The sequence below is a fragment of the Malaclemys terrapin genome, chromosome 15, assembly GCF_027887155.1.
Source record: "Malaclemys terrapin pileata isolate rMalTer1 chromosome 15, rMalTer1.hap1, whole genome shotgun sequence".
Classification (NCBI taxonomy): Eukaryota; Metazoa; Chordata; order Testudines; family Emydidae; genus Malaclemys; species Malaclemys terrapin.
Window position 1 is genome coordinate 22560090 of NC_071519.1, and position 26774 is coordinate 22586863.

The 26774-nt window shown below is 51.6% G+C and overlaps 1 protein-coding gene across 2 annotated transcripts in view; it reads left to right on the plus strand.

Annotated features, from left to right (window-relative positions):
• Positions 1 to 25959, plus strand: part of ST14 (ST14 transmembrane serine protease matriptase) — a 50666-nt gene extending 24707 nt beyond the window's left edge. For both annotated transcript variants that reach the window (XM_054005361.1, XM_054005362.1), the window contains exons 2-19: positions 658 to 817; positions 1862 to 1989; positions 2508 to 2578; positions 4045 to 4205; positions 5119 to 5154; positions 5813 to 6050; positions 8336 to 8475; positions 8865 to 8962; positions 10165 to 10274; positions 11938 to 12068; positions 13136 to 13240; positions 16068 to 16175; positions 17678 to 17791; positions 18207 to 18329; positions 19330 to 19516; positions 20956 to 21230; positions 21760 to 21896; positions 22868 to 25959. In XM_054005361.1, the coding sequence (XP_053861336.1) occupies positions 658 to 817; positions 1862 to 1989; positions 2508 to 2578; positions 4045 to 4205; positions 5119 to 5154; positions 5813 to 6050; positions 8336 to 8475; positions 8865 to 8962; positions 10165 to 10274; positions 11938 to 12068; positions 13136 to 13240; positions 16068 to 16175; positions 17678 to 17791; positions 18207 to 18329; positions 19330 to 19516; positions 20956 to 21230; positions 21760 to 21896; positions 22868 to 23029 (2484 nt within the window). In that variant the 3' untranslated portion in view covers positions 23030 to 25959. The remainder of the gene's footprint in view (positions 1 to 657; positions 818 to 1861; positions 1990 to 2507; positions 2579 to 4044; positions 4206 to 5118; positions 5155 to 5812; positions 6051 to 8335; positions 8476 to 8864; positions 8963 to 10164; positions 10275 to 11937; positions 12069 to 13135; positions 13241 to 16067; positions 16176 to 17677; positions 17792 to 18206; positions 18330 to 19329; positions 19517 to 20955; positions 21231 to 21759; positions 21897 to 22867) is intronic.
• The last annotated feature ends 815 nt before the right edge of the window (positions 25960 to 26774 follow it).

Below are 26774 nucleotides of genomic sequence, written 5' to 3' on the forward strand. Positions count from 1 at the left end.
ATGTTTGCCCTACTGTGAGCTTCTCTGTAATGATGTGTTGAATTATCGTGCAGGGAGTTATTTAACTCTCCTCAGGGGTGGCACCGGAGCCCGTTACTACAGCGAGATGGAGGATCTTGGGGCGAAGGTGCCAAGTGCAGGTTACCAGCACTGATGACGAGCTCTGGAGTGGGATGGGGGCTGAGCTGGGAGAGGGGGGTTATTTTAACCCTGATCAGCGGCCGATGACGGCTCTGGCACCGCCCAGGGGTCATTAGTAAAAAGAGAACAGGACTAGTGGTAACACTCCATTACATAGAGAGGTCCAATGATTTAGATTACTGCATAATATTTCTCTACACAGAAGCTCGCTGTTGTAATGATTATTGTATTGTCTGATCTTTATGTGGCTAGAATTGTCAACCTGTTAAAACTTCCTGAATAAAGACATTGGCTAATAAATAAATCCGAGAACAGGATCTTTGTGCTTCATGTTCATCCTAGTTCCCTGTGATGACCACTAGTCCCACTTCCTTCCATATGAGGGGAAGCAGGACTAGAACCCACATCTCTAGAGTTCCAGTCCTGTCCCTCTGCACTGAGAAGCCCTGGCACCAGGGCGTGGTGTGCTTGTAGCAGTGCGCTTTCTAACCCTATGTCCCCTACTCCTCTTCCTAGGACATGAACGGCCTGGAGGAGGGGGTGGAGTTCCTCCCCACCATGAATGCCAAGAAGGTGGAGAAGCGCGGCCCGAAGCGATGGGTGGTGGTGACTACTGTGCTGCTCGTCTTCCTGCTCGTCTCCCTCATTGTCGGCCTCCTGGTGTGGCACTTCAAATGTGAGTGTGGCGCTTCCCTGCCTGGACATGGCAGCTAGACTGGGTGGCTAGGGTGGGCTCGCCCATGGCACCTGACCCCTCTGGATCAGAGGGCTTTAATTCCCGCGAATGATCTGCCCACAGATGAACGCTGCTGCTTTTTGGGTCCACGGGCCCCATTGTATTGTCTCTGCACAAACACCGAAGTAAGATTCAGTCCCTGCTCTGCAGAGCTTGCAATCGAAGTGCCATGTAAAAGCTGGCGGCCGTCTCTCTGCTTAGTGGGGCTTATGTGTCTCAATGGCACTATCTTGGGGGGCAGCTGCAGCAGCCCGTCCTGGCTGGGGTACCCCCCTTGGTGACCGACTCCTGACGTGAAAGTGGGGCGGCCATTGCGGGGGGCCTCTGGCACTTAAGCATCCCAGTCCCTCCTGTTCCCTGCCTTTGCCACACAGCAGTTGAGTCTCCTCTGGCCAGCAAGACTTTGTCTGATTTCGGTGGAGGTGGGGTGGCAAGTCCCCTGAGGTCAGACTAGATGATCTGGTGGTTCCTTCTGACCTTCAACTCTATGGCTCTATATGTGGTAGTGTAACCCACACACCACCTAGGTGTGTTGTTCTGTCCCATCTAGTCACACCGAGACCACTTAGAGAGAGTTAATGAGTCTGCTACAGCCTTAGCTAAGAGCCAGTTGGCTTTTAACTCATGCAGTACAGGCTCATGCACTAAGCTCGAGAGGTCCCAGGTTCGATCCCACTCACTGACAACCGGGGGCTCGTCTGGGATTTCAACTGGGAAGTCTCTGAAGCTCAGGACGTGCTTCCTCAGCTAGGGAGTGTGTGGGTCATGTACTAACCTCCAGAGGTCCCAGGTTCAGTCCCGCCTGCTGACAACTGGGGTCTGTCTGTCTGTTTTCCAGTGGTTAGAGTAGGAGGCCAGGACTCCTGGGTTCTTTTCCCAGCTCTGCCCCTGCCCTTTGTAAGCCGAGTTCCCCCCCTTGCTCAGGCTCTCTCGCTCTGATCGCTGCACTGAGATCCTTTCTCTTTCTGCAATGGCGTTTTCCAGACCGGAGAGCCCCTGTCCAGAAGGTTTACAATGGCCACCTAGTGATTGTGAATATGAACTTCATTGACGCCTACGAGAACTCCAGCTCCACCGAGTTTGCCATGCTCTCCAAGAAGGTGCAGCACACGGTAAGGGACTCACTGACTCCTCCCCGCGTGGGAGCTCTCCGCTCAGCTGTCTTCCCACCCCAGAGCTTGTCATGGGTGTTGGGATTCTGCACGGCAGTCCACTTGGCACTTTCTGCCCGATCCCTCCCCCTGGCTTCAGTACCGGCCTTCTGTATGTCCACCTGAGCTCAGTGGGCCAAGCTCAGTGCCGTGGAAAGGGTCGCGGATCCAGCTGTGGAGGTATTTCTAGGATGCCAACACCCCTTCTGCTGCCTCTAATCGCTGAAGTATCTGAGCACCTCATGAATGATACTGAAGTTGTCCTCCCAGGACTTTGTAGGTGCCTAAATATGGACTCAGAAGCCTGCCTTAGGTTCCCAGGCTTGCAAACTTTGGCTGTGATGTTAGGGGTTGTTTTTTAACCTGACTCTGTTCTTTTAACACCCAGATCTGCTGGGAATTGAATTGCTCCTGCTTTTGTTTAGGTGCTTATCTGTATATTTAATGTGTTTCTCTTACCTTCTTTTTTTTAATTTTAGATCGAGGAGATCTATAAAAATAACCGAGACATTGGCCCTTATCACAGGAAGACAGTAATAACTGCATTCAGGTGGGTGCTGCGTCCCTTCAGTTGCATCCTGAGCCCATACGTGGGGGCAGGGAGCTGGTACATCCCGGAAATTAGAGGGAGGTAAAAACTCACCTTTCCTGGGGTACCATGGGACAGAGCCACCTCACTGCAGCAATACCTCTTGGTTTTCCCCCATGCACAGGGAGCAGCTGTGAGCTCCCCAGTCGGGCTCCCTTTTATTTTAGATTAAGAGAGTAAGACGGACCCAATGCAATGAGTCGTCTTTGTAACACACTGCTTCGGAATGGGAGCAGCCCTCAGGGAACAGAACGGTGCGGCACCAGACTGAAATGAAGTGACGTTGGTCTGCCAGGGGCCTCGTCGTGGTATTAAGGGATAGACTCTCTGTGGGTGACTCAGTCTGGCAGGGCCCTTCCGTGAACAGAGCCCCTGGCAAGGCCATATTCAGCCAGTTTGTTTAGCTCCCCTTCTGCCCCAAGAGCCCTCAGAATCAGTCTGAGCCAGGGGATTTTGGGTGAGAGCAGAGTGCGCCATTCCCTGCAGCCTCCACCGCTCCTGGACCTTGAATTCAGAGTGGAATGGGTGCAGAGGAGGACATCTCGGATGATCCGAGGAATGGAGACCCTACCTTGTGAGAAGAGACTCAGAGCTTGGCTTGTTTAGCCTAGCCAATAGAAGGCTGAGGGGAGATATGCTTGCTCTCTGTAAATACATCAGAGGGATATATACAAGGGAGAGAGAGGAGTTATTTAAGTTAAGTGCCAATGTGGACACAAGAACAAACAGATATAAACTGGCCATCAACAGGTTTAGGCTTGAAATTAGGTGAAGGTTTCTAACCATCAGAGGAGCGAAGTTCTGGAGCAGCCTCCCCAGGGGAGCAGTGGGGGCAAAAAACTGAACTGACTTCAAGACTGAGCTTGATAAGTTTATGGAGGGGCTGGGATGATGGGACTGCCTACGATGGCGGGGAGCCGATCTGCGACTGCTACCAGCAAATAACTCCAGTGGCTGGTGATGGGACACTAGATGGGGAGGCTCTGAGTTACTACAGAGAATTCTTTCCCAGGTGTTTGGCTGGTGGGGTTTGCCCATATGCTCGGTGTCTAACTGATTGCTGTATTTGGGGTTGGGAAGGAATTTCCCTGTGGGTCAGATTGTCAGAGACCCTGGGGCTTTTTCACCTTCCTCTGCAGCGTGGGGCATGGGTCCCTTGCTTGTTTAAACCAGTGTCAATGGTGGATTCTCTAACTTGTTTTGAGGACATTAGTAACTCAGCCAGAGGTTAGGGGTCTATTACAGGAGTGGGTGGGGGAGGTTCTGTGTCCTGCAACGTGCAGGAGGGTCAGACTAGATGATCATGATGGTCCCTGCTGACGTTAAAGTCTGAGAGTCTGAGTCCCCGGATCCCGTCTCCGTCTCCTCCTCCTCCTCCCCCTGGCGTTTGCATGCTGTCAGTAACTTGCCTCCCTTTCCCTCTGCAGTGAAGGCAGCGTGGTTGCCTATTACTGGTCGGAGTTCATCGTCCCGGCATACAGGGCCGAGGCGCTCGACAAGGCCATGGCTGACAAGCAGAGTCTGATCCAAACGGTGGAGTACAAGTCACGGAACCCCGTGCTGCAAGTCAAGTCGATTGTTGCTTTCCGTGAGTCCTAGCTTCGTTCCCCTACTCTTCTTCCTCGTTGGGCTCTAGGTCAGTGGGAGGGAACTGCCTGATGGCCCTGGTGATTCTAACTCTGCAGGGTTTCTTTGGGAGGCAGAATAGACCTGTGCTTGGAGGCCTGCAAGCCATCCTAGTCTTAGGTTTGCCACTAGCTCGCTGGGTGTGGGTAGATCTCTTAACGGCTCCATGCCTCAGTTTCCCTGTCTGTACAATGGGGATGACATTTGCTTACTTTGCCCGGGCTGTGAAGGTTAATGACTGGAAATGGCTTGAGAGTCCTTGGAGGGAAGGCTCTACAAAAGGGCAAAGTGCTAATTTGATAAGCACTCGATGCCTGGGACAGGTGACGTGATCTAGGTATGGTGCAGGGGAAGCAGCGCTAAGGGACTCTTTGGGGGCGGGGCCGAGCCAGGGAGTGGGATTTTTTTTTTTTTTTTTTTTTTTGGGCTCGTGAGAGCTCATCCCCCCTCTGATGGGGGCGACGGGGCTGGGAACCAGGCCAGGCTGGCTGGAGAGAAAGGAAGATTCCCCAACCCCAGGCAGCTAGTGAGGAACGGCGATTCTTAGGCATGGGAGCTGGAAGCAGGTGGTGCTCATGGGGAAGCCCGGCGCTCTTCCTGCTGCTTCTGGAGAGAGCTGCAGTCCTCCCTCCAGGACGAGATCATAAGAGAACGCTGTACTGTAGCTTGTTTGCTTAGATTCTGAAGCCTCCGGACCTGAGCCCTCTCCCCTATGATCGAAGGCACCTACGCCAGAGCTCTGCTTGTTTTGGGGGCAGAGGACCAGCTTCCCCAGATCTCACTGTCAGGGAAGATGCTCTTCCCCCCATCAAATGCAGGCTGGCTGGGTGCTCCCTGCCTAACATCTCAGCAGTGATGTGTTTTTTCTCTTGTAGCTGCTGATTCCAGTATAATGCAGTCACCAGGAGACAGTAAGTGTAACTCTTACGGTTCTTGCTGGCAAATATTGCCCCTGAATTGGAGGGTGGGACTGATTCCTCTTTTCAACTAGGAGCCCCCTGGGTTGAGCTCTAGGAAACTCTTGGATTTGCTGGGAGGGTTTTCATTCGCGGCCAGGAGAAGCCTAGCGATGCTCATGATTCCAAATACGTGACCCCTCACTGGGCCTGACCTTCGGGATCCTCTAGTAGGATTAGGTGGGCCTCTCCCAAGTGGCAGGTTTTTCCATAGATAGTGCAACTTTCCTTTTTAGCTAAAGGAAAACCATAACAAGACAGAACAAAGGTCTGGTCTCCCTGAGAGAGCACAGTGTGTGTGTCTCCTCTGTAACAGTCTGCAGAGAGACTAAAGACTAAATCCCCTGTTGGACTCTGCATGCAGGGAGAGTTTTTTTAGAAATTTAAAGCTGCACGCAGAAAACCAAGTCATCGGAGCTTCCTGGCGTCTTAGCCAACACCTTGGGATTACTGGGGGCCAGATAGAGCGGTGGTGTTGGACCTCTGTGCTTTTCATCTCTTGCGGTTTAAACCAAGAACTACCTGTTTACGACGTCTATCTGCTTTCCCTTCTGTGATGCCTTTACTGATATCCGGACATTCTCCCCTGCCCCCCCCGCCCTCCTCTTGGCAGATAGCTGCAATTTTGCCCTACACGCCAAGGAAGGCGAGATCACCAGCTTCACTACCCCGGGCTTTCCCAATAGCCCGTACCCGAACAATGCTCGTTGCATGTGGGTCCTGAGGGCCGACGCTGACTCCGTCATCAGCCTGACCTTCAAGACCTTCGACGTGGAGTGCTGCCAGGAAGGGAGCGACTTCATCAAGGTCTACAACTCCCTGAGCCCCGTGGAACCCCACACCCTTGTGACGTGAGTGACTTTTCTGGGCTACCTCCTTCCGTGGGGAGATTCGGGAGGGGGGTGGGGGGAAGAAAGTGGGGCCCGTCCACAGGCTTCTGAAGGGTGTCGAATGCCAAGGAGTGAGAGGAGTTGTCCCGGGCAGAGCAAGGGGTAATGGATTACGCTGAGCCACAGGGCTCTTGCGCTGAATAACAAGGGAATTGTCCGACAAGGGATGGTACGATGGGATAGCCTAATTTTGGCCATTAATTGATCTTTGATTATTAGCAGGTAAATATGCCCAATGGTCGGTGATGGGATGTTAGATGGGGTGGGATCTGAGTTACTACAGAGAATTCTTTCCTGGGTGCTGGCTGGTGAGTCTTGCCCATATGCTCAGGGTTTAGCTGATCGCCATATTTGGGGTCAGGAAGGAATTTTCCTCCAGGGCAGATTGGCAGAGGCCCTGGAGGTTTTTCGCCTTCCTCTGCAGCGTGGGGCACGGGTCACTTGCTGGAGGATTCTCTGCACCTTGAGGTCTTGAAGTCCTCAAATTGTGGTTTAAATAACTCGGGCATAGGTTAGGAGTTTGTTACAGGAGTGGGTGGGTGAGATTCTGTGGCCTGCGTTGTGTAGGAGGTCAGACTAGATGAACATAATGGTCCCTTCTGACTTTAAAATCTATGAGTCTATGAGACAGCCAGAGCTGCTAGACTGTGGAATTAGCCTCCGAAGGAAAGTGAGTAGGAATCAAGCCCTTTAGGGCAAGGACTGTCTTCCTGTGTGTCTATGTGGCACCCAGCACAGCGGGGCTGCCGTCACAACAGAAGTAATCCGATAAATCAGTGGGGTGACGCTGAACTCCAGACTTAACCGGCTGTTGGGGTCGGACCGAATACTAACTGAACAGAGCTAGAATGAATAAATGCAAGACCTGCACGAGAGCAGCAGGGGGTGTGAGCAGAGGGATTGCAAGGAGAAAACCGAGATGGGGGAAGAGAACTCTTGAATAAATAGGTAATTTGAAACCTCCTTCCTGGGCGGACTAAGATAATTAATATATAATTAATAATTCACTTATTGTGGAGGCACTTAGGAGCCCCGGTTACGGCAGGCACTGTACGAACATGGAACAAAGAGATGGTCCCAAGCCGATAGAAATAGTCCTTTTTAATGCATATTCCAATGGAAGCAGTTTGGTTTTTTGCCTGCTGAGCTTTCTCATGGCAGAGTTAGCCGACCTGAATATTATCGCCGTAAGCCTCTGCAAGTAAAACTGCCCTCACTGATTTGTTTTTGTCCACGAGGAGGGTAATGCAGCGAATGGACAGTTGTCTGGATTTACAAAACAATCACTTTTAATAACCTTAATGTATTGGCAGCCCAGGCAAAGAAATGTTCACTTAAAACAACTGGGGGGGGACGACTCTCAAGATGTGGCACAAACTATGAAAAAGTTGAACCGAAAGAAAAACCACTTAGATTGCAAGTTTCTCAGGACGGGGCTTTCGTTTTGTTTGTATAGCCCTGGCACAGTGGGGTCCTGGCCTGTGATTTGGGTCTCCGGGCTGGGTACTGCTGTAATACACATACAATCTATGCAGTGTTGGTCTAGCCTTATTGGTCCCAGGGTATTAGAGAGACAAGGTGGGGGAGGTAATAGCTTTTATCGGACCAATTTTGGTTGGCGGGAGAGACCAGCTTTCAGGCTTCCACGGAGCTCTTCTTCGCGGCTGGGAAACCTGCTCCGAGTGTCACGCACGTAATAGATGCCATGCTGCCTATTCCTGACCACAGACGATCCCTCGGGCAACGACAATTGCTCACCAAAAAAGTCTTTCATTTCTTGTCAAGCAGTTTAGCAACCAGGAGGAAGAGACCACTCTGCAGCCCCCAGTAACAGGGTCCCATAGCTCAGGAACCACTGTAATAGATGGAGGCAGCATGGCCTAGTGGACCGGGACTCGAGACCTGAGTTCTCTTCCTGGCTCTGCTACTGGCCAGCTAGGTGACCTTGGGCAAGTCACTCCCCCTCCCCCTGCTCTGTGCCTCAGTTTCCCCAGCTGTCAAGTGGGGATTATGATCCGGCCCTCCTTTGTAAAGCACTGTGAGGTCTAATGCAACCTGGATATTATTATATGATTGAGCTGATAGTGTCCTTTTAAATCTGGGATTATCTTTTCTGGGGCGGGGTAGGGACTCTACGTGGTGGGGAAGGGGAATGCCAAGCAACGAAGCGGGCATAACGTGGCAGCTGAGCTCCTGTCTCGGCTGCGTTCCATCGCGTGGCGCGCTCTGTGCTTCCTTCCTCCCAGGCTGTGCGGCAGTTACCCTCCGTCCTACAACCTGACCTTCCTGTCCTCCCAAAACGTCATGCTGGTCATGCTGATCACCAACGCTGAGGGGCGGAACCCTGGCTTCAAGGCGGAGTTCTTCCAGCTCCCGAAGGCTACAAGTAAGTAGGGGGCTCGGGAAAGCCCCCCTCTCTCGTGGAGGTGGGGAAGGGAGAAGCCAGGTGCTTGTGATGATGCTGCCAATAGCACAGGAGTCCCTTAGAAGCAGGTCTCTTCCTGGCTCTCAGAAGCTTACCCACAGTGCACTTGGCTTCTTTAATGATGCCCCCTAAGGAGAAGGGGGAAGGAATTATGTTGGATTAGTTGGGAAGACCACCTAATTGGTCTCCTGGGTTCTATCCACGCCTTGGAGTGGAGCCGGTATCTCCAGAGATTGGCTTAACCTCGTTAAAGGCTGCTCTGCCTGTGTATGTTCCTGCCTCGGGTAATAGCCGATCACTGCTTTTGGAAGCCCTGGCACCTTGATTTCCTTTTCCTGCTTGTCTTCTAGCCTGCAGCAAGACGTTGAAAGCAGAAAGTGGAAACTTCACCACCCCTTACTACCCAGCCCACTATCCACCCAACATGGATTGTGTCTGGGACATAGAGGTGAGAGCGCGGGACGGACCCTTCTGCCTAGCGTGGATTGATAGAAGTAAGAGGTGGAGGTGGCCAGTTGGGGTCAGCTTAGCCCATTGTTAGTCATGGCAGTGAGTTCGGCAGGTGATTGCTAAGGCCAAGAGGTTAGCAGGATTCCCAGAAGGATTTGGGGGTGAAGATAGATATATATATATTTTTTGAAGGCGCCTAGCTCCCATTAACTTTCATCCCCCTTGGTATTGTATGTGAATAATAGCACTGGCTAGGGCTTTACACAGGGCATAAGGGACCTTGGGGAACAAGCCAGCCTCTGATGCATGGGGTAGGAAGAAACTTCTGCCGTGGGCAGGTTATTCCACTGGAGTTGGTTCTTGCACTTTCCTCCAAAGTGTCTGCTACTAGCCACCATGGGGGATGGGATGCTGGAGATGATGGGCCCTGGCTTGACTTGATTTGTCCATTTCTGTGTTGGTTTCTCCCCTCTGTCAATGTCCCCTACCTTGCTTTGGTCAGTCCTTGTTCCGAATGACTCCAGTGGTGTCATGAGGCTTTTCCCTGACCATTTGCGTCTTTCCTCTGAAATTGACCAGGTGAGCTGGGCGATGGGTAACTCCTGTAGCAACACCTGGCTCTATGCGGCTAGGACTAAAGCTACGGCTTGCCTGGCAACCCATGGGAGCTGTCCAGAGTAAACTACAGGTGGTAGATTGTCTGACTGGCCCAGTCTCTATTGTGAATCAGGTTTGAAAAGCTCTGCATACCCCGCCCCCTCTTTTGTGACGCTCTTCACTTTCTTGGGGGTGCGGTGTCTTCTCCCCAACTAAATGCTGGCTATCTTTCCCCTGGGAGGAGTCCCTTATGGCCCAGCTCTGCTGTCACTCCCTCCCAGGGCCACTGCCTGCAGCCGGGTGGCGGGACCCTCGTTTAAACAGGAATTTCAAAGACCTGCAGAGGCAAAAGAACCCCCCGCTGAGGCAGGGAGGCACAGAGCACTGTGCAAATGCCAAGGATTATTTGTGATTTTTATTATTGTTCTGCTCCGGCCTTTCCTCATGGACTCGTCTTCTGCCCCCCCAAATCTCACCCCTCTTCTGTCTAAATTGGTGTCTGGCTCCCTTTTCTGATCACCAAAGGAGGAAGGAAGAGAAACCAGTTCCCCACTCTCACTTGCCTCTCACTGACTCTGCTGCCTCTTGTCTCGCCCCTCTCAGGTTCCCCCTACAAAGAACGTGAAGGTGCATTTCAACCTGTTCTACGTATTGGAACCTGGCGTCCCGGTCGGTTCCTGCACCAAGGATTATGTGGAGATCAGCAATACAAAGTAAGTGCTGGGCAATGTGACATGACTCGGAGGCACAGGCTGGGGACCGATGAAACAAAGGGTGGCAAATTAAACTGATCAAAGGAAATACTTTTTCATACAACATGTCATTAGGCTGTGGAACTCACTGCCACAGGGTCATTGAGGCCAAGAATTTAGCAAGATTCCAAATGGGATTGGGCATTTATATTGTTTACAATAATCCCCAGAGCTGCTATAGCAAATGCTAACAGATTCTGGAAGGGATATAAAACCTCATGCTTCTGGGTTTAAGCCAATAATTGAGGATTAGGGTGAGACCTTCGGGGGGGCAGGTTATCTCACACTTTCCTCTGAAGTACCTGGCATTGGCCGCTGTCAGAGATGGGATACTGGACAGGATGGACCAGGTGTCTGATCCAGTCTGGCAATTCCTATGTCCCAGGGAGAATGGTGGGATTACACTATTGCTGCTGTGAGAATCTGGCTTGTTGCCCATCACTGGGGATCACGGCCTAGTGGCTATAGCTGGGGGTTACTCTACTTGGATTTCAACATCAGATGCTATCTACAAAGCTAACCGCTGTCAGATGCCGGTTAGGAATCCAGATAGGACTGTTCTTCTTTCTGTTCACACCGAGCAGCCCTGTGCTTTCAACCTCAGTAAATGTCCTAAAAGAGAAGCACAAAAGTGAAGTGGAGAAGGGGAGTGGTTGGTGTGTGTCATCTGAAACGAATACTCAATAGCGAACTTGTAGAAATTTAAAGGTGCAGTGTGCAGAAAGCAAGATCAGCTACGTACGCTACAAGGACAACTTTGTTACGTTAGTTTTCCGTTAATTTGTTAATGGAATTGAAAGCCATACCTGTTTGCTGCTTTGCAATGTAACAACTCCTGCAAAAATAATTCATGGTTTAAAAAGTTTTAATAGAAGTGAGCTATCTTGTTGAGTGCTTGGGTCAGCTCTCTGGGGCTAACCACCCTTTTGGAAATGTGGGGGAGATCAGAATCTAAATCCGGACCCAAATTTCACAGCTAGCCCTTGGTAGCACTTGTGCTGTGGTAGCACTGAGGAGTCCTAGCCAGGGACTAGGATCCTGTTGTGCTAGGCGCTGTACACACACACACACACACACACACACACACACACACACACACACGTACACACACACCAAAGAGACTGTCAGTGCCCCAGGAGCTTATAATCTGAGTATAAAACAAGAGACAACAAGTGGATCCAGGCAGCCAGGGAAGCACAAGGAAGCAATGTGACCTTGCTGGTCAGCATGAGGGGCAGTGGTCTCTCAGCACACCAGCTACCAACAGTTGTCGAGATCTTTGCAGGCCCTTATATCTTGCATGGGCCATATCAAACAGCCCCCTTCTCGCCACCGATCTAAGCACCCCGACTTTGAAATCCAGTTTCAACTTTGCAGCTCTGCAGTTCGGGGCGAGGCATCTAAATCTTGCACCTGGCATGGAGCCATGGTCACCCCGCTAATCCATGCTGGGGTCAGCCCTTGTTTAGAGTGAGTGGGAGTGAGAAGACCCTGCTGGTGTCCTAGGCTGATGGACATATGTGAGACACACTATGGAAATTGCCTTTTTCTACTGGTGAGGGAGGGACCCTGTCTTCTGTACTGTAACAGTTCCTAAATCTGTGTTGTCCTCCCCTCCCGCCAGGTACTGTGGAGAGCGCCCCCAGTTTGTGGTGGCAAGTAACAGCAACAAAATCACGGTCCGGTTCCATTCAGACCAGTCGCACACAGACACTGGCTTCTCGGCAGAGTTCCTGTCTTACGATTCCAGTGACCGTAAGTTGAAACCCAGATGCTGTGAACTTTCAGGGGAACTGGCTTATTTTCTTAGCTGCTGAGGAAGGAGGGATGCAGCTGGGTTATTGGTCTGCCCTTTGACCCCTGGAGGGTTTGGGTGGGAAATGAAATGAGTGGTGATGGATGTGCATAGCCCAGCTGGGCCATCACATCTTGGGAAGGACACCTGCTCGCTTGGCTTATTGCTGTAGTCGCTCTATAAGTTGGGTAGCATGCATTCGTTGTTCACTGATAAAATCCCGGGAATTCTATATGTACCTATTTGCACAACCCTTTTTCTTTTCTAGTGCAATTCTGAGGCAAATGCAAGGTTCTGGCCCTATTTTAACAATAACCTGAACTGGACCACCCCAAATGCTGGGAAAGTGCTGAGCCAGATCTGAATTTTGTTACTGTAAATGGGCCAAAGGAAATCCTAGCTCGAATTTAATGAGACCACCCCAGGTTGCAAGGCCTTAGGCATCGAGGGTATTTGAGAGAAAAGAGTAACTCCTCTTCACTGGGAATAAGTAGCAGATTGTTGTAGTCACTGGACCCAGCACTAGAGGGAGACATAGAATCATAGAAGTGTAGGACTGGAAAGGCGCTCGAGAGGTCTTCTAGTCCAATCCCCTGCACTGGATGATCAGACTCACTGAATCCACGAGGTACAGATACACTTGTGCTTTGGGGAAGTCCGGATCAGGATCCAGTCTGTCGTTCGAACCTTGTCTCTCGAGTTTGTTCTTACATAATGTCTCATTCTGGCTTCTTCGTGCCAAGTGTCCAGTGGGTGGAAACAGACGTGGTGAGATGCAAGCACAGGATAGAATAGCCCATCCAGGTCTAGGAACATCCTGGTGCAGGAAGCAGTGGGTTCTCCCTGGAAAATCCACTCCACTCACACAGGAGCATTCACCCACGCTGGTCCAGATGTTGTGTCCTCAGTGCAGCATGTGTGTTCAGAGAAATGGACACGCCGAAAACTGAATGCAAGAGGAGCTGATGGTTGTTGACAAGGCTAATGCATGTTGCACCTTTTTCTCTTTCTCCCTTGTTGCCTGCAGCCTGTCCTGGCAAGTTCACCTGCAACTCTGGCCGCTGCATTGATAAAGTCATGCGCTGCGACGGCTGGATGGACTGCACAGATTCCAGCGACGAGCGCTCCTGCAGTAAGTCCTTCCTTTGGATTCCCTACGCAGGGCCGTGTGGTGGGACAGAGAGGTCTCTGTGGAATGTCAGCAAGTGGGAGGGAACTCCTGACTTGCTCAGGGCTCCCCCGAGTGGACAGATTGGGATAATGCATCAGGGCTGGGGGCTGAAGGCAGTTATTGGTAGTCCAGCCGCAGGGCTGGAGGTTAGCCAGACTGGGGTGTCTTTTAGAACCTGTGCATCCTAAGCCATAAGAATTACCCTTTACGGAGAGAGATCTCGGTAGGGAAAGTCCTTTCTTGATTGCTGGGCCCAGCAATCCCCTCTGGCAGCTTGCAGAGTTGCTGTCTTGCTGGAGATGAATTTACACATGGGTTATAAGTCCAACGCTGTCTCAGTGGCTCCGGTTGCCAGCTGCGTGATCTGTGGAGTGCACCACCAGCAGAGCCTACCAGCCGGGCTGCCGAGCTTTTGGGTGATGGCTCTACACAGGCTACTTCAGCTCTGCACGTGCGTAGCAACTGATGCAAAGGTGTCGGTGCTGCTGCTGTTCCTGTCAATCAACAGGAGTGAAAATGGATCTTGGTGCAGCTGCCTTCATTCCAGCACCCAGCTGACTGAGTTGATCTGAACCTTGAACACTGGGAACATGGGGTGTGGGTGTTGGTGTGTGTGGGTGAGTGTCTCTCTCCAAAGATCAGGCCTTCCGGTGCTGTGGCTTTTTGTTGGAGACCTGAATCTGACTGTGAGTCAGGCTGGTCTTTCCCTTTTCATGGAGGAAAGTCAAACCCTGCTGGCTTGGGGAACACCCCCGTCCAACTAGCATCAAGCTCCCAGTGGAAACCGTTTCCTCCCCCAACCTTCAGCCTGGTGGAGATAAGGAACAATCAGTGGCTTGATCGGTCTGGAATCCCTTTATAGTTCGTGAGCCTTCATTCTTATTATTGTTAATCTCCCTGCAAAAAGCCAATGCCAGGTGACTTTCACTCACTAACCTCCCTCCGACCACTGCCTGTTGGGAGATTGTTTCTGCCGTTTAATCCTTGCTGATGCTGCTTTGTGGTCCCAACCACCTGGCCCCTGCATGCCCTAGGGGGCTGGCATACCTGCACGCATTTCATTACATTTCATGACCTGTCATGCTCAGGGCACTACAGTGCTGTTTATAGCTCCTTCCTGGGCAGAGCATGGGAGTGTGTGTGTGTGTGTGTGTGTGTGTGTGTGGATTCATTTTTGTCTCTCTGATTAATATATATAATCCCACAGATAATGTCATTAGCCATGGCCTAGAGTCAATGAGAGAAGATTGGAGCCCCTGGCTCAGCTCTCGTTGTACTAAATGACAGGACTCCACTCCCTTGGGATGAAAGTGGTGTGCTCCCGGCCCATGGGTGCTCGCTGCCCCCCTGGGGCGATGAGTGGGTGCTCGGGCTGCCCAGGTGTGTACTCAATCCCAGGCTCTTTTTGAGTGAAAAATCTGTTCTCCGGTTCTTCTTTGTTCCCCCACCCTACAAACGCATCAGGCTCTGTCTGTGCTACTGAGTGTGACCACTTAGTGACATAGTCAGCTCAAAACACGTTTACTGCCCTCTCAGTACCCATTGGCAGCTGAGTCTTGTCTTGCTTGGAACACGATTGACTTTCTGTAATGGCTTTGGCTGGTGTTGCTTCCTCCTGACTCTTCTAGTGCATCCCAGAGTGCATTGCTCCATGTGCTTCTGGTGTCGGTCTGTGCGCACGTTTGCTGGGCACTCAGTCCCCTGCTGAGGCATGATGGGATAGCTGCCCAGATTTTCCCAGAATGCACTGGGGCAAAGGCTTAAGCAGTATGGTTGGTGAGGATGCCCAAACTGCGTGGAAAAAGCTGCTGCCAGGGTGCCACCCAGCCAGGTTTGTCGTAACCCGCTCAGATGAAGATGTTGCAAAATATGTCTGTGCGTGTTGCCAGTCCCTCGGGCATTTGCAGGGCACCGATTCCCTATGGTATCTGGCCTCATGTATGTGAGGCTGATGCCAAGTGCCGAACTGGCCAATGACTGGCAAGCTGGAATGGCCAGTTGTGGCAGAAGGTTCCATCTCTTCCAAATGCTCAGCCCCAGATGTTGAGCCAGTCTTGGTCTGAGGGACTAAACATCTGTCCCCATTTGATGTTAGACTGGCTCCTGTTTCTCCTCCTTAAGGGTGCATTTGAAAGGTTCTTTGTGGCTTCGAAGATCCTCCTTGGTGTCCCCAAGTTATGGGAGCTGCAGGCTCTCCCTGTACAGTCAGTCGTTCTGGCATTTCTGTTTCTCAGGAAGGGGCCCAGCCTGGGAGACTGCTAAGCATATTCAGCTCCCGTGGGTGGAGATGCAGGAAGGACTCCGCACCACCCAGGGCCATGTCCAAAGTGTATTCTGGGCATGTCTCCAATGGAGAGAGACCTGCTGAAATGTCACTGTCTGAAACCCATCACCAGCCTGTAGTTGTTTATTGTACCGGTGAGCGATGGCATCGGTGCATCATCGAAAGCAGGGGTAGGCAACCTATGGCACGCGTGCCGAAGGCGGCACGCAAGCGGATTTTTCAGTGGCACTCACACTGCCCGGGTCCTGGCCACCCATCCGGGGGGCTCTGCATTTTAATTGAATTTTAAATGACGCTTCTTAAACATTTTAAAAACCTTATTTACTTTACACACAACAATAGTTTAGTTATATATTATAGACTTATGGAAAGAGACCTTCTAAAAACATTACATTGTATGACTGGCACGCGAAACCTTAAATTATAGTGAATAAATGACGACTCGGCACACCACTTCTGAAAGGTTGCTGACCCCTGATCTAACGTCTCCCCTTCCTTCCCCAGATTGCACCAAGGAGCAGTTCAGGTGTGGTAATGGCTGGTGCAAGCCACGCTTCTGGCTCTGCGACGGTGTGAATGATTGTGGGGACAACAGCGATGAGCTGCAATGCAGTAAGTGACTCGCCCGTTGCTTTGCCCCACGCTGAGACCAGGCCGTTAAGTCATGGTGTTGAAGGCCAGAAGAGACCTCCAGAACATCTGGGCTGACCTCCTGTATAGTCCAAGCCACTAACACCCCCACCCACCAAGTCGTCAACCACAATTAGACCAATGTATTACAGCCCTCAGGAGAATAAACTAATGTCTGCCGCAGACAGAGAACAGGAGGGACTGAGACCTGACAAGGTGTGAAAAACACTGGTGGGAAGAGTGCTAGAGCTGGTGAGGCGAGAGCTAGATCTGACTCCAGCTGCAATTGGGGTGACTCTGTGTTTAGTTTGAACTGGTTTTAACAAAGAGAGGGAGGATCAGCTTTGCCTGCAAAATAAATAAATAAATATAAAATTAGAGTAACTGACTGGAGCTAGATTAATATTTGCACTTTTCCCACAGAAAAGCAAGAGTTTTATAATCACTTTTATTTAGATTTAAAAAAAAAAGTTTCCTATCCCATGTTCTGGGTGCCCTTACATAATTCATCCATACAATGAATGCAATTAAATTAAATGCCAACCGTATTAAAATCAGTGCTGCAGGAACTCTGCTGCCAGCCAGCTACTAACCTTCTGCGTGATCTAGGAAATGCCTGCTTTGAAAGGGTCTGGTTGAGGTGCGTCTTTTGCAGAGCAGCTGGCAAGTTGCCAAATTCAGGCTATTTGGGACAAAGTAGCGGTACTATAAGGGGCTGTGTAAGGAATAACTAGGCTTGGAAGGGTTGGATTTTTGTAAATGTCAATTTCATCGTACGCTCAAAACTGAGGAACAACTATTTCCATCGATTGACGATCAAAACTGACAGAGAGGCAACGTAAGAAAAATGCTGCTTGAGAACGTATTAGAGTTTTGATTCAAGGACATTTTACTTTGCATAATTGGACAGGTGGTGTTGACAATTTGTGTTCTTTTAGAAAGCTGTAACTTTCTGAATCTCAAAGTCTGGTGTTCAATAACTATTGCCTGACTCCAGCCCCCGTTTCCAGCCCCTCAAAATTTAAATAAATAAAAATTTGGGGGGGAGGAATGCTTAAACAAGTAATTTTGCACGCCTGTGAAAATTTAACTTGATAGCTCCAAACCCCCCCCCCCCCAAAAACAGCTTAAAAATAAACATGGGAATGACAAATCAATAAAAATGGGAATTCTGCCAAGCCTAGGGATAACATCAATGTTTTGTGGGAAAGGGGAGAAAGAAAAGAGCAGATTCGTAGGAGGAGATGGAGAGAGAAACAGAGGGGAAATAGAACGTGAGCGTCGGGTTAAAGGTAAGAGGTGTCAGTCTAAGCTAGAGAACCACAGGGTCTGTCTGCGTCCAGCAGCCTCCGTAAGGAAGCTCCTTTATATCCCTGAAAGCATGGTCCTGTCTCCTCCATCAGGCGGTCGCTTAAAGCTGGATCTTTGGCACTTTGTGCCCTTTTTGCTGTTTCTGAGCAGCGGCTGCTTCCTCTTTCTCCCAGAATGCCCAGATAAGAACTTCAAGTGCCGCAACGGGAAATGCATCCCTGAAAACCAGAAATGTGATGGCAAGGACGACTGCGGGGACGGGAGCGACGAGGGCACCTGCAGCAAAGGTGAGGACGGGCTGGGGAGGAGAGTCTTGAAATGGGCACGCTTATTAGCAAGACCCGCGTGAGCCTCCTGCAGGCCCCCAGTAAGGGGCCACGAACAGGGCTTCCGTTTGCGGGAAATCTGTGGAACCATGACAACGTGCCAAGAGGGGGATCTCAAAGCCACGACATGGGGACACGGGTGGGATTCCCGTGGGAGCTGCATGTCACTGGTATCGCATATACCAGCAAAACCATGTAGCTGAAACGCCAAGAGGCTCATATCGTCCCCACGCCCTTCTCCTGGGAAGGAGCCTAAAAGGCAGTCCCAGACAACATTCCTCCAGGCCTCAGCATCCGCCCCAGGAGCTAGTGCCTGGGGGGTTCCCCAGCATGGTGCCATCTGGGGCTAACGCTTCTCCCTTTGGCCTGCCTTCAGTGGAGTCCATCTCCTGCACGGATTACACCTACAAGTGCCGCAGCAGCGGGTGCGTGAGCAAGACCAACCCGGAGTGCGATGGGACGAAGGACTGTGCTGATAACTCGGACGAGGAGAACTGTGGTGGGTGATGCCCCTTCTCGGTGCTGGTGTGTGGCTGGCACTCCCCTAAGTCAGGGTTTAGATCCTGAGACCTGCTGATTATTTTATGGAGTTGGAAAGGGAGGTTGGAGGGGGGGTGGGGATATGGACGTACAGTGAAACCCCACTGTAACGCGATTTGATCAGGATAAATGCGGGGTCACGGTATAGCGGGGTTACCAACATTTTACCATTTCAAGCCAGTCAGTTTCAAGCTGGTCAATTTCTCTTGGGCAGAGAGTAGGGGAGAGGTGCAAGGGGCGGAGGAGGAGCGAGGAGCAGCTGGGGAGGAGAATGGCTCTTCCCGCCAGAAGGAGAAGCGGGGGTAGAGGGGAAGAGGCAGTGGGGAAGGCACATTCCTTTTCTTGTTTTTCTTCGGCCGCGCGCGTGTGTGTGTGTGTGTGTGTGTGTGCGCGCGCATGCTTCAGCGGCGCTCCAGCTGATTTTTCTTTCTTTCTTTCTTTCTTTTTTTGTGTGTGTGCGCGCGCTTTGGGCTGTGCTCCGGCCGCTTTTTCTTTTCTTTTTTTGTGTGTGCTTCAGCGGCGCTCTGGCCGGTGGTGGTGGTGGTGGTGTTGCGCTTGGGGGGCGGGAGCCACCTTATGATCGCGTTATAGCCGAACTCGCGTTATCGTGGGGTTTCCCTGTATTGTGCCTTTTGGAACTGATTTGTTTTGCTAAGGAATAGCCAGACTGTCATCAAGAAGTTGAGGTGATGGTTTGATCTTTGTTTTTAAATTAAAAAGTTTATGTAGGACCTACACAAATGCTTTTATTCACACATTGCTGACTCTGCCACTGCAGTTCGCAAACTCTATTCCCACTGCAGTGATAACTCTAATGATCAGTTGCCGAAGCAATTGGTGGCATCAGCACCATTAAATAGATTCCCCAAGGATAGAGTGGGGATCTGATGAGATTGAGAGCAGGTAACTAACAGGAGTGGTCTCTTTTCTCCGGTCTTTCTCTCACTCTCCCATCTCAGACTGTGGGATCCGCTCTTACAGCAAGAAGACCCGGATCGTTGGCGGGCAGAACTCAGAAGTGGGCGAGTGGCCGTGGCAGGTCAGCCTGCACGTGAAAGGCCAGGGGCACATCTGTGGGGCCTCGCTGATATCGGACAAGTGGCTGGTGTCAGCAGCACACTGTTTCCGAGAAGAGGGGCAGATCAGGTTGGTGGGTGCTGTGGGATTGGGTCTCTGCTGCTCTCTAGGGTTGGGCAGACTTGGTGCCATGTCAGACACGCGCGTGGAGGGTAGGAATTGCTATAGCAGATCAGACCAATGGGCTCTTTGGCCTAGTATCCTTCCACCAATGGAGGCCAGTACCAGCTGCTTCAGAGGAAGGCATAACTAACACATGCATAGGCTTCCCCCTGCCTGTAAGGGAATAACTGAGAATGTTCTCTCTAAAGGGGAGTTTACTCTGATGCGTAGGGGATGCTTTGAATCCTGTACTGGGCCTGCTCCAAGTAATGGCTCCAACCCCATCATTATCAGATGGCAGCCTCTATCGACTGCCCTCCAGAGTGATGGGGATGATGAGTGCGCTGCCACTGGTCATGCTCGTTAGGTGGGATCCTCGATTCCTCTCCCGCATCCTGTTGTGGCTGGTAGTTCTTAGCAAGCGGTGGCTCAGCCATTGGACTGCTGGGGGACCTGCCATGCTTAGAGAAATGGAAGGGTGTGAGTTTATCATTATCTTGCTGGTCACAGCTGTTTAAACTGCATCTCGGGCTCACCTTCCAGGTGGTTTGCAGTAGGTGCTCTGGTGTCCCAGGAAGCAGCAACTCAAGGATGATCTAGTCCTGCCAAGTCAGGACACCTAGGGTCTATTTCCAGCTCTGCACCTGATTCTGACTGTGGGTGGGACCCTTAATTTCTCTGTGCCCATCTGTGAAATGGGGATAATACCCACCCTTGTGAAGAGCTGTGAGAGGTTTTTGGATGCCATGGAAGCATACAGTAGTAGCATTGTGCCGTGTGTATTCTGGTAGGGAGCTTTGGAGGGAAGCTCTGTGTTCCATCAAATAGCCTGGCAGCCACAACGGAGCTCTGAGCGACTCCTGGGAGCCCTATAGGGCTGGTCAGAAAATGGGCACTCTTTCCCCCCCATGGCGAAATGAAAAAATCAAAATGGGTACCTCATGGGAGTTGTAGATTGGCTGCCTTATGCTCCTATTCCTTCTAGGCCGGGTTATCTGGTCAGGCTACATCTCTCATTCTGCACCCCTGATAATGGGGGCAGGTTGTTGCATCATGGGAATCCATGACTGTAGTGCATCATGGGAGATGTAGTCTGTCTGCGGAGCCCAAACCATAGAGGAGAATGGGGGCAGAGGTACCTGAACTACTGCTCCCATGAGGCTTCGTGACAGTATAGCCCAAAGAGTCCTAATTCAGTTTTCAGGCACTTGTTTGTTTGACCAGAAACCAGACGTTTCCGTGGAAAACAAACACTATTTTATGGAAACGTGGTTAGTTGAAAACCCAATTTTCTGTTTTAAAAAAAAAAAAAAATTTTTGCTGGAAAACTTTTTCCCAGTCCAAACCCTGTCCTAGAGCCATCTCCAGTTTCACCCCGCGTCACCCTGTGGCATGTCTCTGTGCAGGTACTCGGACCCTAAGCTGTGGACGGCCTTTCTAGGGCTTCACGACCTGAGCGACCGGAATAACAAGATGGTGCAAGAGCGGAGCATCAAGAGCATCATCACCAATTCCCAATTCAACGACTTCACCTACGACTACGACATCGCTGTGCTGGAGCTGCAGAGTCCTGTCACCTTCACCACCTCTGTCCAGCCCGTCTGCCTGCCTGATGCCACCCATGACTTCCCTTCTGGCAAGGAAATCTGGGTGACCGGATGGGGGGCCACCTCGGAAGGAGGTGAGGGGGTCACCTGGGAAGGGGTGAGGGAGGTGGGACTGGATGGATGCCTGTATTTGCTCTGGGTGCACTGGATGCCACTTGGCTGATCAACGCGTAGCCCGAGTGGGGAGGGGGAGAGCCTACAAGGTCTTGGTAGATCCTCACCTCTTTGGAAACTCATTTAACCCATAGTCCACCATTGTGGGGGCCCTGTGCCGAGAATGAAGGCATGTTTCCAGCAGCTGAGAGAGGAGCCTGGGATGCAGTGGGGGGGAGAGGTCGGGGCGCGGCTGGCGGTCAGTGGTGGGATTGAATCCGACAGGAAGGGAGGTGTCTCTGGGGCGCAGCTGGGTTCTGATGGCTGGAGTTTGGGACTGGGGGGTGGGGTGGGGGGCTCGCTTTGGGGGAGGGCGAGAAGGGAGCATGTTGGTGAGGAGAGCACTTGTCTGCTCGTAACCCTCAGGGCGCTGAGGATTAGGAGTTGGGGCATGTGCTCTCCACCCCAGACTCTGTGCATGGAGGGGACTCCCATCTCTGGTCCTTGTAGGTGCTGGTGCCACCATCCTGCAGAAGGCGTCGATTCGGGTGATTAACCAGACCATTTGCAACACACTGCTGACCAACCAGATAACATCACGTATGATGTGTGTGGGGTTCCTGACGGGGGGTATCGATGCCTGCCAGGTAGGGGCCTCTGCGTTTGGAAGGGATTTGACCAGATTGTGCTGAAACCCCAGGGAGTGGGGGTAGCCCTTTCTTAGCAAGTTGGATCCAACATGGTGGCTTACTTTGTATCGCCATCAGCCCTGGTGCATTCTGGATACTGAGGCAGTCTCTCTCCTAGGGGAGATTTTATTTCCTTGGTGTTAATCAATGGGAATCGCTGATGTTTTTCTTTAACACCCCGTTCTTTGGAGGGGAGGCGTTATTTGGCTCTGGATCCAGATTTTCAAAGCATGGGTCACCTCCATTTGCTTGTCAGTTTTCATCCGGTCCTGGCTCGCTAGTGCTGGGAAGCTGTTGCTATTTGATAGCTGTTTGCCTGACTCCTCTGGCCTACCTGCCCGGAGCCCCCGTCTCCACCCGCATTGCTGGTGGTCTCCTGAGGAGAGGCCAAGGACTCAATGAGCCCTGAGGCTGAACTTTCCTGCGTCAGCCAAGGGTCAAGATGAGGGCCGAGCGGGCGCTTAGTGTTGCTGCCTGCATAACAGGTTGCCAAGACGGTTCTATTCACCAGTGTGAAATTCGCTGGAAGATGGGACTCCCGTTCCCCAAATACCACCAAGGTCCCAGAGGGAGGGGAGAAACTGAAAGAGAAAGTTAATGCAAACATCAAGGAGCTTTAGAGACTCTTACCTCCTGCAAGGTCTTTTTAGGTGAAAAAACAAACCACCTAGGAAATTCCCATGTGAAAACTTCATCAACTTACAGTGATGGTCGATCACCCTCCTACTTCCTACCCTACCTCTAAACACAATCACGTGGAAATGACCAGTGGACGTAACTTCTAGAAACGTGCCACGTCCCTTATGAATTCCTTCATTTGGTTAATAGCTGTATGTGGGCAGGGGCTCGTTTCTGTGCTCAAAATGGAGGAAGAGCCCGAGTTGGGAGGGGATTAGCCTGTTTTAACCTGTGGTTCTGTTTCCGTGCAGGGGGACTCGGGCGGGCCGTTGGTTAGCGTGGAGAACAGCAACAGGCTATTTCTAGCCGGCGTGGTCAGCTGGGGAGACGGCTGCGCCCAGCGGAACAAGCCAGGAGTCTACACTCGGGTCTCCAAGCTGCGGGACTGGATCAAGCAGCACACGGGGATCTAGGAGGGCTCCAGCGAGGGGCTCTCGATCCGGATGGACACGCAGGGCGGGCGGTGCCTCTCACGTTCGGCTCTGGGTCTCTTTCAAGCCGGTGGTTGAAGACACTTCCAGCTGATGTGAAGGGAATCGTGTGTGTGTGTGTATGTATGTATGTATGTATGTCGTTTCCTCCCCACCCCCATGGGACTGGACCAGCGGGACGCCTGCCCTGTTCGAAGGCATGGAGGGGGAGGAGTGGGCAGCTTGGATCCTTCCCCGTATTCCCTCCCCTCCTCCTTCAGGGAGCTGCCCCTAATGTGAACTTAACACCCTACCTCTGGTGAGCAGGAACCTCCAACGGGAGAGCATAGGAATCCCACCTCTCCTCCCATCTCACCTCATCACAAACTGTGATGGGCGGACGTTCTGGAGAGAGTGGGGAGAAACCCCTGCTCATCCTAGTCCAAAGGGACTGGGCTGCACCAAGGACACGCTTCTCCGTATTTAAAGCGGGGCTGTGTAATTGTGTGTGTGTGTTTCCCCAGAACTGCCCAGTGTCTGGCAGGTGATGGCAGAGCTGGTTTTTTGGATGAATCCTTTGGCTCCCACCCTGGAAATTCCGTGTGTTCCAATCTTCCACCTGCTCCTTCTGGCCTGTTGTGTCCAGACACCCGCTTAGACGGCGCGGGAGGGGTATGCAGCCTGAGCCCCCACTAACCCTCCCAGGAACTGCTGGGGCTGCCCATTCAACCCCCCTCTCTGGTCCTAGCAGCCACCTAGGTCCGGTTCAGATGGACTTTTAGATACTTGTTTTTTAACCGTGTTTTTGGAGCTCCAGTTCCCCCTGATAATGGTGCACAGGGAAGGTTAGCGGTCTGTATTGGTTGCCTACCGTCGAATGACCTCCCCCCCCCCCCCAAAAAAAAAAAAAAAAAAACTCCTAGTGGTGACTCCAGTAAAACACTTTTAAACGAGAGGTTTAATATCCAGAGGTCAAAGCTCACCTGATCTGTCAATGATGGAAAACCAGGCTCTGTTGGACCCGCTCCCTTCTCCCGCCCTTAGCTGCTATGCTCTGCCTCCGGCCTGGCGGTGGTTATGGGACAGCTTGTCCTGCGCTTAGATCCATGTATGATGTCAGTGCAAGAAATGCCAGGCTCTGCATGGCAGGGAAGGCTCACTGCTGCCCCCTGCACGGGAGTGATGGAGGTGATCGTGACCTTTTAAATGAATCTTTCCTCGCAAGAGTGTTTTTTATCGGCTTGTTTTGGAGCAAAGGGGAGGTGGTTAGCGACGCCCTGCTTGGATTCTGAGAACTGAGTCAGGGAGGAGATGACTGGGAAATCTGCCGGGTGCAAGACAGCTATGGCACAAGGCAGAGTCATCTCAGCCTAGCCTGGGTGCTGTCTGTGCTGGGGTAGCTGTTGTTCAGTCAGTCCGGCTGTTCTCACTGGGCCGTTACTGAGCGCTAGGCTTGTGTACCCTGTGCACTAAGGGATCTATCACATGGGAGGATGGTTCTACAGAGCCTGCATCTCCTTTTGAGGGGGGGTCATGCCTGAATTTAAACACAGAGGTTTGGGGCCCACCAATCGCCACACGCTGCTCAGATCCACGCAGGGCACTGCCTTCTGGCTCTTGTAGTCCCTCGGCGAGGTTCGTCACGCAGACTCACAAGGAAATGCACTGTAGCCACTGTTGAGGGGCATCGGGGGGTCACACTGCAGAATTCCAGATGAGCCAGTCGCTACTGAGTTGCGGGCTGAACTTTGCCACCCCCAACCCCTATCTGCCTGTTTTTCACAAGAATGGTTTAAATGTATCCACTGGAGAGCGTGTGTGTGTGTGTGTGTGTGTGCGCGCACGTGTATACGCATTATCTATCTACTGACCTGTTTACGGGTCAGATTGGCATTGCCACAATGTGCCTTAACTGTAAGAAGTGAAGTGTGACCTCGTTCGCTGTCTGTGAAACCCCAAGCCCATCTGTCGGACGTGAGCGCCTCAGTCCTTTAGCTGGTTCTTTAGTCCTCGCAGGAGGCTGAAGCCTTAGGTGCCATGTGAGATCGGGGAGACAAAGGGTCACACTGTGGTTGCTCTTCACAGTACCCCAAAGTAGGTCCCCAGGCAGCGCATTGAGATTCTGAGCATGGTGCCGACCCTGTCGCTCTTCTATGGACCAGTGGAAATATTGGGAGTGATAATGGCTGCAGCGTCAGACCCAGACTCTGTAATGCCTTTGAGCAGGACGTAGGCAGGGCATGGACTGGGAGCCCCAATAGGAGACTTCTGGCTGCTTGGGAACATGACTGCAAGCCATGCTCTGTGTGCGTGTGTAGTGGTGATATAATAGAAGCTCTTTTGTAGTTGGCTAGCGCTGCTATGGGGACAAGGTGGGAGTAGAAACCTGTAGGTACCTGTGAATGGCCCCTCTAGGAATCTTTGGTACTTCCCTCTTCTTGCCAGTGCTGGGCCCCGATCCTGGAATCGCTGGCACCTGGCTCCATTGCAGGATCAGGCAGCAATCTGCCAGAACAGAGGGGAGCTGATAAGCATGTAAAACCATTTGCTTGTATGAACAGCTTGCCGCAGCCCTAAAAGAGAGTGTTGCCGTTTTAGGAAATGTCTCTGCCTGCCCCTGATCCTTGACATAAGCCGGGCTGGGGTAAGGGGTGGGGGTGGGAGGGCGCTTGATGGCTTTTTAATCTATTTTTAAAAGGAATGTTGCAAAATGATTTCAAATGTGCTGATTTTTGATCCGGTTTTCTTCTGTATATATTGCTCCCTACTGTAGTGTTGTACATATGTCGGAGTGATGAAAGCAGGTCTTTCCTGCTCAGTTTAATCTCCTTCCGCACTTCTTTGTTGTAAAGTCACTTTTGTAAAGCTCTGAATGAAACGGAGAGGCTTGGAGAAAATCTGTATTAAACTGGGGATTTTTGTATTACTCTGAACATTTCTTTACGAATCTTTATTGCTGCACCCAGAGGGCTTGGAGCGCTTCGTAAACCTCGCTGATCTGATCTCCAGGTCCTCTGTGAGGGATGGATTGTCGTGCCTATTTCACAGCTGGGGAAACTGAGGCGCAGAAAGGTGACTTGACCCAAGTTGCAGTGGGGGAGGTCTAGGTTGGATATTAGGAAACACTATTTCACTAGGAAGGTGGTGAAGCACTGGAATGGGTTACCTAGGGAGGTGGGGGAATTTCCATCCTTCAAAACCTCTAAGGCCCAGCTTGACAAAGCCCTGGCTGGGATGATTTAGCAGGTGTTGGTCCTGCTTTGAGCAGGGGATTGGACTAGATGACCTCCTGAGGTCCCTTCCAACCCTGATATTCTATGATTGTGCAGGAAATGGGTGGCAGAATTTCAGACCAAATCTGGTAACCTAACAGTGACAAGGCTGTAGAGAGAAAGCATGGTCCAGTGGTTAGGGAACCAACTGGAGACCTGAGTTAAAGTCCCTGCTCTGCCACAGATTTCCCCTGTGACCTTGGGCAAGTCACTTAATTGCTCTGTGCCTCAGTTTCCCATCTGTAAAACGGACTGCGAGGGTCAGTTTATTACCGATCATGCGGCGCTTGGAAACTCTGGGGCGGGGGGCCAGGTACATACATCAGATAGATGCTTGGTGTAGGGAGCGGCGCAGCTGGAGAGGGGGGCTTGCGGAGAGCTCCAGAGAATGCCAACAGCCAGCCAACCTTGTTGCAGCAGCCCTCTGGGCTGAGCTACAGAAGGAAACTGACTGCAGTGGATGACAGCTGAACTAC